Source organism: Petromyzon marinus, unplaced genomic scaffold (genome assembly GCF_048934315.1).
Source record: "Petromyzon marinus isolate PM22_M1 ecotype Great Lakes invasive population unplaced genomic scaffold, UKy_Petmar_22M1.pri1.0 PM_G_Scaffold_102, whole genome shotgun sequence".
Classification (NCBI taxonomy): domain Eukaryota; kingdom Metazoa; phylum Chordata; class Hyperoartia; order Petromyzontiformes; family Petromyzontidae; genus Petromyzon; species Petromyzon marinus.
This window is the reverse complement of record NW_027422654.1, coordinates 610,830-624,818: the sequence shown is the minus strand read 5'-3', so window position 1 is coordinate 624,818 and position 13,989 is coordinate 610,830. Positions and strand designations below refer to the sequence as shown.

The following is a 13,989-nucleotide window of genomic DNA, read 5'->3' as shown; positions in this document are numbered from 1 at the left end:
AAGGGGCAGCAGTTTTTATCAAATAAAAAAATAAAAAGGCCTTTTATTGCACACTCTAATCTATGACATGTTGAGACTTGTTGTGTTAACGCTGTGCAGTAATGAACATGCAAGGTAATCCCAGAACACTAATAAGACCCTTTCATTTACAGTAATGTTTCTTTCCTTATAGACAGTTTGTGTTTTTTGAGCACAATATTCAGATGTGTGGGTGAAATGCTTGAGGGTTTGTCAATGGTCATGTATTTATGGTAATGCATGAGCTTTATAGCTGTTATGTGCTCGTGTGTTTCAGGTTAAGGTCGTAAAGTTCTCTTATATGTGGACCATCAACAATTTCAGCTTCTGATTTAAAGCTTTCGTGACTGCAGTAATTCATATTCTTAGTTTTTTCGGTAAAGTCACGTTGAAGAGAAACAACAAAATAACAAAATATATATAAAACATATATATAACAAAATATATATATTGTTTTATATATATTTTGTTATTTTGTTGTTTCTCTTCAACGTGACTTTACCGAAAAAACTAAGAATATAATTTCAGCTTCTGTCTTGAAGAAATGGGCCAAGTTCTCAAGAGTTCTACATTTTCAGCAGGCACCAATGATACATTGAAATGGTACAGTAAATTCTGGCTATTTTATGACATTAAAAAAAAATCACAATGCTCACGGAGGTGCTTTACTAGAACAATTTTGCATAGTGCATGTTTTAGTTCATACTATATTGTTTTAGTAATGTAGTCTGCGCGTACATACACACCTAATATTAACGACCATGTCTTGTTCATATGTTCAATCAGGTGCCTACGCATAAACCCCGAGGGTTTTGACGAAGAGAGCAAAGATTACCTATCGTTGTCCTTGTTATTGGTCAGCTGTCCCAAGAGTGAAGTCTACGCCAAGTTCAAGATTTCTATTCTTAATGCCAAGGGAGAGGAAACCAAGGCTATGGGTGAAACTACTTGTATTAAAGTATCAATTCACGTCATATGTGTATTTGGTAACAGGATTATATCATAATCAGCCATTATTTATCGACTGCTTGAAACATTTTATAAACCTTACGAACACCATCCCTCATCCTTCACATGAGCTGATCTAATATCTCCTTGTCTACGTTTGACATCGTCTTGGGCATGTACTTTACTTTTCTTCCTATTCGACCACTAGTCTCATCCATCAACCATCCCATTTAGCGATGTGTCCTGTCCAAGCCCAATCTATATTTACAACAGTGAATATGATGTCTCTAATTTGCCGTTTTGATTTGACCAACGTGTTCCTCTTTCAGTTTCTCACTGTAATTCTCAACATACTTCTCTCCACGCTTTGTGTACTTTGTAGTTTTATTCCATTTGTCAGTGTTTCTATTTGTAATCAGTGTTTCATAGTAGGTAATATGCACTAGATTGGAATCTTTCATCCTGTAGCACATTGCAACTTTTCATTATCAAATTCATATTCCAAAAGTGATCTTGATCCTGTTCCACCTTCAGGAGTTTCCATTATGCATATTTTTGTGTTTTCCATGATATTGACCCTCCAATAATAATTTTATTTTGCTTAGTGTACCTGGACATTGTCATTCACGGACATTTCTTTTCCTAGTTTTACAATCTTCACCATGTGTTATTCCATTGTAATTTATCAAGTGACGGCTTTATTTTTTCTGCTTGCACTCACTGTTTATTACAACTTCATTATTTTTGTTTGTATTCTCATCCATTTTTTTATTCATTTCTGGTGGTTTTACAAAGGTTGGCATTTTCATCCCATTTCACACTTCTCCTTTACCTTGCTTTAGTGGTTCATATTGTTTGTTTTATAATTGCCTTATTACTTTCAGGATACTCTTTCAATGCGCGATAACTATTTTAAGTGATGACATCCATACATTTACTGTGCTTTGCTAAGGCTATTAACATTTCTCTGAGAGTCTAAATCTATCTTTTTGTTTTAAACTTTCATGTTTTTTTCTTAGTATTTGCTTTGGTGTTGTCTTTGGTAATGTTAACATGTAACTCACGTCACACAACCATGTTTACAAAGACAAGCATTATTAATACACAAACACATTCACCTAATCCATATGAACTATATCTTCATACACTTAAATCCAGGTCTGATTTTCATCTACCTTGAAGTTAAAAGCTAAACTGAACTATTTTTATTTTACCAGGCAAGGCCCACTGAGCTACAGTGTGGGAAAAAAGTATTTGATGCCCTGCTGATTTTATACGTTTGCCCACTAACAAAGAAGTGATCAGTCTATAATTTTCATGGTAGGTTTATTTGAACATGTAACTCACGTCACACAACCATGTTTACAAAGACAAGCATTATTAATACACAAACACATTCACCTAATCCATATGAACTATATCTTCATACACTTAAATCCAGGTCTGATTTTCATCTACCTTGAAGTTAAAAGCTAAACTGAACTATTTTTATTTTACCAGGCAAGGCCCACTGAGCTACAGTGTGGGAAAAAAGTATTTGATGCCCTGCTGATTTTATACGTTTGCCCACTAACAAAGAAGTGATCAGTCTATAATTTTCATGGTAGGTTTATTTGAACATGTAACTCACGTCACACAACCATGTTTACAAAGACAAGCATTATTAATACACAAACACATTCACCTAATCCATATGAACTATATCTTCATACACTTAAATCCAGGTCTGATTTTCATCTACCTTGAAGTTAAAAGCTAAACTGAACTATTTTTATTTTACCAGGCAAGGCCCACTGAGCTACAGTGTGGGAAAAAAGTATTTGATGCCCTGCTGATTTTATACGTTTGCCCACTAACAAAGAAGTGATCAGTCTATAATTTTCATGGTAGGTTTATTTGAACAGTGAGAGACAGAATAACAACAACAAAATCCAGAAAAACGCATGTCAAAAATTGTATAAATTGATTGGCATTTTAATGAGGGAAATAAGTATTTGACTCCCTCTCAATCAGAAAGATTTCTGGCTCCCAGGTGTCTTTTATACAGGTAACGAGCTGAGATTAGGAGCACACTCTTAAAGGGAGTGCTCCTAATCTCAGCTTACCTGTATAACAGACACCTTTCCACAGAAGCAATCAATCAGATTCCAAACTCTCCACCATGGCCAAGACCAAAGAGCTCTCCAAGGATGGCAGGGACAAGATTGTAGACCTACACATGGCTGGAATGGGCTACAAGACCATTGCCAAGCAGCTTGGTGAGAAGGTGACAACAGTTGGTGCGATTATTCGCAAATGGAAGAAACACAAAAGAACTGTCAATCTCCCTCGGTCTGGGGCCCCATGCAAGATCTCACCTCGTGGGGTTGCAATGATCATGAGAACGGTGAGGAATCAGCCCAGAACTACACAGGAGGATCTTGTCAATGATCTCAATGCAGCTGGGACCATAGCCACCAAGAAAACAATTGGTAACACACTACGCCGTGAAGGACTGAAATCCTGCAGCGCCCGCAAGGTCCCCCTGCTCAAGAAAGCACATATACATGCCCGTCTGAAGCTTGCCAATGAACATCTGAGTGATTCAGAGGACAACTGGGTGAAAGTGTTGTGGTCAGATGAGACCAAAATGGACCTCTTTGGCATCAACTCAACTCGCCGTGTTTGGAGGAGGAGGAATGCTGCCTATGACGCCAAAAACACCATCCCCACTGTCAAACATGGAGGTGGAAACATTATGCTTTGGGGGTGTTTTTCTGCTAAGGGGACGGGACAACTTCACCGCATCAAAGGGAAAATGGACGGGGCCATGTGAGAACCTCCTTCCCTCAGCCAGGGCATTGAAAATGGGTCGTGTATGGGTATTCCAGCATGACAATAACCCAAAACACACGGCCAAGGCAACAAAGGAGTGGCTCAAGAAAAAGCACATTAAGGTCCTGGAGTGGCCTAGCCAGTCTCCAGACCTTAATCCCATAGAAAATATGTGGAGGGAGCTGAAGGTTCGAGTTGCCAAACGTCAGCCTCGAAACCTTAATGACTTGGAGAAGATCTGCAAAGAGGAGTGGGACAAAATCCCTCCTGAGATGTGTGCAAACCAGGTGGCCAACTACAAGAAACGTCTGACCTCTGTGATTGCCAACAAGGGTTTTGCCACCAAGTACTAGGTCATGTTTTGCAGAGGGGTAAAATATTTATTTCCCTCATTAAAATACAAATCAATTTATAACATTTTTGACATGCGTTTTTCTGGATTTTGTTGTTATTCTGTCTCTCACTGTTCAAATAAACCTATCATTAAAATGATAGACTGATCATTTCTTTGTCAGTGGGCAAACGTACAAAATCAGCAGGGGATCAAATACTTTTTTTTCCTCACTGTACATAGCTCTTTTTCAGAAGTGCCCTGGCCACAAACAATAGCCTAACGAGATGGCTTATTGTGTGGAAATGCATAGCAGCCAAATACTCTGGATTTTTATAAATATGGAGGGAAAAACCGGAAGACCTGGATAAAAATACATGCAAGCACAAGGAGAACATGCAGACTCCAAATATACAGGCATCAGGGTTGAGATCGAACCCATGACCTATATACCAGGCGAGGTAGTTGACTGCCACCGTGGCGCAGGGCTTTAGAATACATTGCTATCTTTACATTTTGAAAATATAATGAAGTTTTTTTTTTCCCATTACATGAAATTACCACAGTTTATTGTAAGAACTGGTGAGTATTGTTTGAAACCTATTTTTTTACAGAGACCCCGCGAGCATACCGCTTTGTCCAAGGAAAAGACTGGGGATTTAAAAAATTCATTCGAAGAGATTTTTTGCTTGATGAATCTAATAGCTTGCTTCCAGATAACAAACTGACACTCTTTGGTGAAGTAAGTATGACATGCTGCGGCTATTGTGTAATTTTCTATTTTATTCATTACAATTGCACAGTTGGAGTCAATATTCTACTTAATTGAAGATTGTAATAATTACTTTCCCTGTTCCATACAAGGAAATTGTTAACATGAGTTTTCCAAGCACTTTTTTCCTCCACTGGTGCTAGAGTTAACATAGCACAACAATTAAATAATCAAGCTTAATTTTTTTTAGGTTTTCTCCCTCTGGATAGTGTTTATATTTAAACCTTGACATTTTTATAAACTAGAATGTCAGGTATTACATAATGTGTTTTGTTTAAATGTCGCCACATGAATTCCTTTTCCTATTCTCGGACATCAGCCAGTTTGATGTAAATGTTTATTGTCCTTGGGGGGGTCCTTTTAATCACCAGATTAAATTTTTTTACCTTTAAAATCCTTTACAAAATACAAGCATTTTTGATAATGAAAGGAAGCACATCAAGGAGGGCTGTTCACTTCCTCTGTTGCTGTGCAGAACCCATAATTAGGGGCCTCACTACCTGTTGAAACTGTTTATACAGTGTAAAATAACTTGACAAAAATATAGAATGAAAATTGATTAATATGAAAAACATTTCACGGACCACTATTTTGGCATTATTCACAACACTTGTTCTGATATAGGATGTTTGTGCAGATTTGCTTGCTTGATTGAACCAAAGCCTACATCTTCATGCAAAATGTGAAGTTAAGTGAGGATTTGTATAAAAAAATCATCAAATGCCTTCTCAAAGCTGGTTGATGTTTATGCAGGTTAGTGTGGGGCAGGATTCCGTGAACATTTCTGGTCAATCCAGCATGAGTACATTCAAAGTACCAGATTGCCGGCTGGCAGTTGACTTCGGGGAGATCTGGGACAATTCCCGCTTCACTGACTGCCTGCTTCGTGTTGGTGGCCAGGAGTTTAAAGCCCACAAGGCCGTATTGGCAGGTCTGTGCCACAACAAGCAACACATGCGTCGTTTAGTGTACAATAGAACCATATAATTAATGATACTGTAATTAGTTTGGGGTAATCAACTACAGCCATTTCCTGTTTTACACTGAATTTAATTAACTAACACTGGCAAATGCTTACGTCAATTTGTAATGCTTTTTGTTAAAGGATACATCAGTAAATATGTGTAATGAATTCAACTGAGTCACAGACGCACTTCTTCAACCAACACACGGGGTACTACCCCTTAACACATGAACAACCTATGGTGGTGGACCACCAGGCTATCTACACTAATTACACGGGGTCCGGGTCCACGTGTTGGTGACTCTTGTAGGACGTAGATTCTTAAGGATGAACAACAGCAGCCGGTCCCTCTCAGGGACCCGGCTTTTATCCTCTGTGGCGGGGGTGGCTCCGCCCTTAGCCACGACCATCTTCTGGAATCCTCTAGCGGGTTCCCGGCCCTGACACGTGACCACCCCTAGCCCCCACCTGGGGGCCCTGTGTACACTTTACCGGTCACGTGTCCTTCGGGGTCAAGTGCCATGGCCCTTGGTAACCCCATTCCCATGGCCAGCACTCTCACACCCTATCCTGTAGGGGTCGGCACCGCACGCAGAGCGTGGTGCCACTCAGCACTGTCAGACAGCGCTCACCATGCCCCTCTCGGGCCGGTACTGCACCCACATCCACGTGGTGCCCTCGATGTTAATACGATGTTAATACATCGCACGCCGTGCCTCTCTATAGCCGGCATTACACAATGACATTCGCGATGTCACTACATATATATAAATGTAATATTGTATTATGTGAGAGATAAACATATTTAATAATCCTGTTGCTAAAGTTTTTATTCCGTTTTTATTTACTTCACTATATCATCGTTGTGCAGGAATTCATTTTACACAATGCAATTATGGTGTAGGTTTTGAGCCTCTAATTTGGACATTTATTTGCGTCCATGTTTGACAAATCTGTAATGGATATGCCATATGAAATAAAATATGGATCTGGATTGTACCTCTTTTGTATCTAGATTATTTGATCTCTAGATATAACATCTAAATGTGTCTGTACCACATTCCGGTGTTTTTCCAATTAACTGTACAGTAAAACCTTGAATTGCGAGTAAGTTCGTCTGCAAGTGTTTTGCAAGACGAGCCAAATTTTTTAATAAATATTAATTTGATAAACGAGTGAGGTTTTGCAATACGAGTAGTACGTATACGCTTTGTCTGCCGAGCGTCACGTGATCACAACTGATATACGAGTGCTTTGATATACGAGTGCTTTGGATTACAAACACGTTTCCGGAACAAATTATTCTCGCAATCGAAGGTTTCACTGTATTTGTTAACAGTTGCTTTACCTTTTTCAGGTCGGTCACTTGTTTTTAATGCTATGTTTGAACATGAAATGGAAGAGAGCAAAAAGGTATCTTTAAATGCAATCTTAATACAGCACATTAATACTGTGATCATACATTTCCAAGGTGCATTTGTCACAATGGATCGGTTGATAAGTATCTCTTGAGAGTGCTGTCAAATGTTGAACTATTACCCTAGTAACTCTTTTGGCGCATTGCACATTTATTATCAAAAAGTATTCATTCCGAGGGAATGTTAGATTGTATTTTATAGCTATTTTTTATATAACATTTCACAGAAGGCCATTGCATGTGTGTCAAGAATGGATTTATTACGCGCAATAAATAGTCATCGGCAAGTTGAATACAACTTTAATGGAGCCACTTTACATGTGTTGTGTAGATATAACGGATGTTTATTTTATTTAATTGAATGCTATATTTTCGTCTCCCAATATATGCCGAAGTTAATTTGAATATATTGTGTTGCTACCTTGCAGAATCGAGTGGAGATTAATGATGTGGAGCCTGACGTGTTCAAGGAAATGATGCGTTTTGTCTATACGGGAAGGGCTCCAAACCTCGAGAAGATGGCCGATGACCTGCTGGCCGCTGCTGACAAGGTTACACGCTTAAAATGTTAACATGAGATCGCACCACCTTGTGATGTATCGGTATGCAGTTGTAGGTCGCAAGTGAAATTAAAACAGCATTTAGGTATTTTCTAAAGCTCATGTCACAAATAATATGAATAGCAAATGTATATGATGCAGACGTTCACATTAGTGCTTTCAGGTTTTGGAATTGATGTCCTGGGAGATGATTGAATTTTCAACAAAAAATATAAATTGTCATGCAATTTCACAATGGAATTGAATGTCAAACTGGTATTAGTCCATGCTAGAGGCTAGTACGTGTGCATTGAAGTGCATTCACATGCAGCATTTTTATCCTAAGTGCAACCATTTGGCTGTGTGTTCTTGTATTGAGGGTTTTTTGTTAATCACATTAACAATTGATACAATTAGTAATAAAATAAAGGGAAGTGTTTTAAAAGATTGTTTGATGTGGCATGGCTGTATAGAAATAAATTGGAACAAATATACTTTTATTAAGGAAACGGATATCCTGCTGTTCCTGAAGATCTGCCAGATAATCAGTTAAGAGTCATTACTCTCCCTTCTGGAACATCATATTCAATAGTTCCTAAAGCGATTGTAATAAAATAAGAATACAAATCGTATAAAGTCGCATGTTTAAGCTTTGTTCATTAAAGTTTCATATTCTGCTAGAGTTGAAATATGGTGGCTTGCAGTTGCATTGTTTATCAGCTTAACAACCAAACTCTTTAAGCTCTTGGAAAACAACATCTCACCTCCTTTGTAATTTGCATGACTTTGTAACCAATATAATCAAGTTTAGGACAAGGACCCCTAATTATAGTAGAGATCAATAAATACATGACTTAAAACATAAATATGCTGAAAGGTTGATGCCATGTTTTAAGAAAATTATCAAACATTTGACTGCTGTATACTGCGTTTATAAAGTAGTTGATGGGGTGAGGGAATATTAAACAAGCGAAATAGGTAGAGAAAATAGTGTTCTTAATACTGAAATTGCACTTTATTTTTACTTTTCTCAAGTATGCATTAGAGAGGTTGAAGGTGATGTGCGAGAATGCACTATGCACAAACTTGTCGGTGGAAAATGTTGCGGAGACTTTGATCTTGGCCGATTTGCACAGTGCAGAGCAGTTGAAGGCCCGGGCCATTGACTTCATAATAAACAGGCAAGTCTAGTGAGAGTGTGACTGTCACTGAGCTGCGTAACATTGATGATGCTTACATGGCAATTTGCATTACAGTCCCTTTTAATGGAGACTAACCGTTTGCCCCAATCCTTATAGACACTGCTTATTAGGAGCTCGCTTAACCCTGACTTGTACTTGCAGTCATGCGATGGACGTAATGGAGACGGCGGGCTGGAAGTCCATGGTTCTGTCTCGCCCTCACCTGGTTGCGGATGCTTTCCGTGCCTTGGCCACGGCCCAGTCTCCACAGCTGGGACCTCCATGCAAGCGTCTCAAACAGACTTAACGGTGGCAGGCAAAGAACATCTATGACCAAGAAAACTTGGGCTGCACGGTGCGGTTATTTACCTGTGGCCTCCATGCAAACAACCGTGAAGACTTTGCATCAGACTACCAACTTTCCTCTGCTTTGAAAATAATGTTAATTTAAGCAAATTTATTTACTTTCACAAAAAGGTGGCCAAATTCACTTTACCATGTAATATAGTGCTACATCTATACATCTACAACTCTATAAACAAGTACATATGTAGAAAAAATGGAAAACTACAGCCTAATAAACACCACGACATATCCCAATTGAGAGAGTGTAAAATAAAACGTTCGATGTGATTGTCCCTAGGTGGCAGGACAATTTGGTTCAATTGTTTAGTTAAGTAAAAACAGAATGGTCTAAAACCCTGCAATGTCTACCTTAACATGAAGGATGAGTATTCGTCCAGTGTCTGTGTACTCAAGGTTACAGATAGTGGCATAGAGAACAACCAGTTCTGAAAGATAAGAATGTGCCAAGCCATATAAGGCCTTAATTCAAGAGGTAAACTTTTCAGATTGATTTTTCATTGCACAGACAGCTTATGCATTGACTAGAACAGGAGTACTATGATTGCCGAGTTTGAAGACTGACAAAGATAATATTGCAGTCGTGTATCCTGCGTATAACAAAGCATGGATGGAGTACTCGGTGTAAGAAAAGGCAAGGCACAGCATCAATTTGGCCATGTTACGCAGTTCATAACATTTCACTTTTTTGCTTGTATGGGCTTTCATGTATGACCCAAAGATTTTTGACTTACAACAAAAGTAAATCTTATTTCCATCAATTTAGTAGTTTGTATTCACGGAAACAAGATGTGCTGTGTTTCTAAGTTTTGTTTCGTATTATATTGTAATGATTTGTTTTTATTATGAATTTCATCTATTACCAACTCGTAGCATCATGTCAACCCAGAGTTTTACGTGATTGGAAGGACCATAATTTTTGCATCAGCGCTGTTTTACGTAACCTCTCACTTAAAATTAAATTGTACATAAAATTGCATAAGCTTTGAAGGATTACACACATAGATTTGGAAGCACAGATTTAAATAATATTCAAAGCTGCAGGATATAATATGAAAGTACAACAAATGAGCAGTGTCATGGATTTGAGTCGATTTGAAGAATATTACAATCTAATGCAATGTGTTGGGATATGAACAAATGCAAACGACGAGAATGTTGGAGGTTTTTTTACGTGTTAAACGTACAAAACAAGTTGGATAATACATGCAAAATTAAGGATAGCCAGTGTTGTAAGCAGTCTATTTATTTTGTTATTTGTTTAATATTTTAGTTTCGTCCTTATATATATTTGATGCTAAAGATGTATATGGTACATTGCACTCTACCTATTCAATTAAAAACTGATTAGGTGATTCGGGGAAGTTATTTGTTGTCATGGTGAGAGTTAAAGCATTGAAATCTGATTGGGGTTCTAATCTGCAGCAAGTCTATGCTGTCGTAAGTGAGTGTGACAAAAACTCTTAGCAGAGTGCAGCCAGTGCGGTGGACTAATTGAACCCTGAAATGTATCAGGCAGTTACCGATAATGTACTCTTCAAATTGTTGCCTTGTATGACTTCCGAAATTGAAAATACTTTGCGCCAAATGTAAATGTTTATTGGAAAATGGATATACTGTAACTGCCAAAAAAATATATATAATTGCAGAAATAATAATATGGTCTTTGTAAAAAGTGTGTGTTTTGAAAAAGTGTGATTGCATGCAAGACAGTTTTGGGTTCTTCCCACGAGTTTTTATGCATATTCAGAGATGAAAATATGTTAATTGGTTTAATTAAAAAATGTTGCTACAATTGTAATACAAAAATATAAACTTGAAGCTAGTAATGCGGTATAGTGCCCCAATGTTTGACCTTTTATCTTTTTCCATTACAGATAATACTGTTTTGGATGTAATATAAATGTTTTGTAAGGCCCTTTTACAATGAATTGTCAGCAGATGATTGGAATTGCAAAATGAACCATTCTTTGTATATTACGTGTTTTCTAAATTGATTTGCATTATAAATGGCAATATAAACCCTTTTCATATGGTAAATATATTACCGTTATCTGATCTCTTCTAGAAATCAGTATTTGGATATAAGAAAAAAAGCTGCTTTTAGCTCTGCACCACTTATTCCACATTTTTTTCATTAAAATTGTTTTTGATAATGTTAATATTTTCATTTATGACATTTTGCAGTGTTACACTTTTTTCGGTAAAGTCTCGTCGAAAGAAATTACTACACGACTTTACCCGAAAGAACCAAAGAGTCATTCCTGCAGTCACGAAAGCTTTGAATCTATTTTGCAGTGTATTTAAAAGTTGAATAAACATGAATGTACCTGGAAATATGTCCAGTTTAAGTTGTCATGTTCTTTACTCTGGGAATGTTACAGATATGTGGATATGTAAAATTTCAATTGACACCCAACAGCAACATTTTAACAAGTTGTATTTTGGAGCCAAAGGTAAACTTAAGTGTATATTTCCTTGCCACTTTTAAAGGCATGTTTACCATGTGTTGATAAACAGTTCACTGGAGAATTGTAATGTGTTCACTGTTCATCATTTACAGCGTTTTGTCAACCCACTGCTTAAACGAAGGCCTCACCACACCATGTCGGTCATTCTTCACCCACTGATGTTAACTGTGGCTGGGAATTGAACTGGTTGTTTCGTCAGTTTCCTAGTGCCACCACTCCATTCAATTACATCCTGTTTAATGTGTATAATTATAAGTGGTATTCTTACTCTTTGGTTCTATTCGGTAAAGTCACGTAGGTAAAAAAATTAAAACAACAAAAATCACGACGTTTCGGCCACAACACAAGCGGCCTTCATCAGGTGAAGGGACCAACCTGTCCAGCGGGCAGCGTTGGAGTGAAGAAAGCCAAGCGCTGGTCGCCTCCCTTTAAGCTGTGAGGGGGCAAACAGCAAACGCTCTGACAAAGGAAATTAGCATGAAACGCACCACTGACAAAGCTTGGAATTAGCACAAGATGATAATACACCACCCTGGGAGTTTGGAATACCACTATGCATGTTGTTGTTGCAACGCAACAACAACATGCATAAATACAAACTGACAATTTCATCCTTGCAGTCACGAAAGCTTCAAATCTAGAAGTCGCATTCTATTTTTGGTGGTCATACGTTCAGTATTTTCTGCTGAACTGAGTGTTGGATTTATTCATTTTAAATGTACTTTTTGCTTGGTTACATTTTGCTCAGGTAACAGCTCGCATTTGCGGTAATTGGTGCCATACATCAATGTCTTGTCTGGCATTAGACACGTCTGTACGAACAGTGTTTTCATTAGCCTCCATTTATCAGTTAGGGGAACAACTAAGCTCGAAGGGGCAGTACGTGTCGTTCTGGTCACTCAACACGACGTGTACTGTTCACGGACCACTGAGAAAACGCGTTGCAACAACAACATGCATAAATACAAACTGACAATTTCAGCCAGTGCAGCAGCTTTGTATAGCATGACCACATCGATTCAAGTTTCACAAACATCTTATTCGTATGTGCAGACGTGTAGCAACTACAATAATGTTTCTTTGAGGTGGTAGAGCCGGATGACTGCGTCAGCTGTAGCAGATTGTATCACTGTAATGCCTCCATTATGTTTGTGAATCGGGCATTGAATTGTTATATGTTCCATGGTTCTGGGTGAGCCCAGTCGCACACTGGAGAGTTTTTTCTATTTTCCTTTTTTGTGCATCGACCGGATGTTGTTTAAGGTAGCCCGTAAGCTTTACGGAAGATCGAAGCCAGGTACCTTTTACATCGGGTCTTTCATGAGGTGTTTGTGTCTTATGGACTTCATTCGGATTTCCAAGAATCACGTTTGAATGTTGACTTAAAGCTTTCGTGACTGCAGGAATTCACATTCTTGGGTCTTTCGGTAAAGTCACGTAGATAGGTTCAAAGAAAATAACAAAAAAACTACGACGTTTCGATCACAGCACAAGCAATCGTCATCAGGAGAGCAATCTTATTATCCCTGAGATCAGGGCTAGGCCAGCCCTGAACAAGATCCGTTTACCATTGGGAGAAGTGACAACAGCAGATGTCAGTGTGAAGGCAATCGGTATTACCTTAGTGTTGCGGCATCTCTTCAGAAATGTGAGTCACTTGATCGAGTCGACGGATCTTGTTCAGGGCTGGCCTAGCCCTGATCTCAGAGATAATGAGATTGCTCTCCTGATGACGATTGCTTGTGCTGTGATCGAAACGTCGTAGTTTTTTTGTTATTTTCTTTGAACCTATCTACGTGACTTTACCGAAAGACCCAAGAATATCACGTTTGAAGTTACATTGTTGAAGGTTAAGCGCGTGGGTCCAAAAAGGCTTGCGCGACTCGAGTGCTGGCGAGGGACTGTATTGAGATCCGAGTGGATGGGGAGACGTTCGTTTTTCCACGATTTGCTGTGCTTCCCGGACAGTTGCAGTATTGAGGCAAATGGATGGGGAAGTGATGCGTGGCAACTCGAGAAGCCAGGATTGTGGATCCTGCTTTAAGGTTCAAGTGCCACCGCATTGCATCGTTCAATTGGACATCAACAAGCCGGGTGTGTGCCGAGCTATTTATGGTCCATGCCATTGCACAGAATACACAAGGACCATGGCTTATACCATAGCACCGGTG

General features: G+C 38.6%; 1 protein-coding gene across 1 annotated transcript; it reads left to right on the top strand.

Annotated features, from left to right (window-relative positions):
- The first annotated feature begins 519 nt into the window (after nucleotides 1-519).
- On the top strand, nucleotides 520-11,688 carry LOC142905268 (speckle-type POZ protein-like). Its single transcript, XM_076059451.1, has 8 exons — nucleotides 520-621; nucleotides 805-956; nucleotides 4,726-4,853; nucleotides 5,637-5,814; nucleotides 7,205-7,260; nucleotides 7,693-7,815; nucleotides 8,839-8,984; nucleotides 9,147-11,688. The coding sequence occupies exons 1-8, from the start codon at nucleotides 563-565 to the stop codon at nucleotides 9,289-9,291; spliced, it is 987 nt and encodes a 328-aa protein (XP_075915566.1). The 5' UTR covers nucleotides 520-562; the 3' UTR covers nucleotides 9,292-11,688.
- Nucleotides 11,689-13,989: the final 2,301 nt, after the last annotated feature.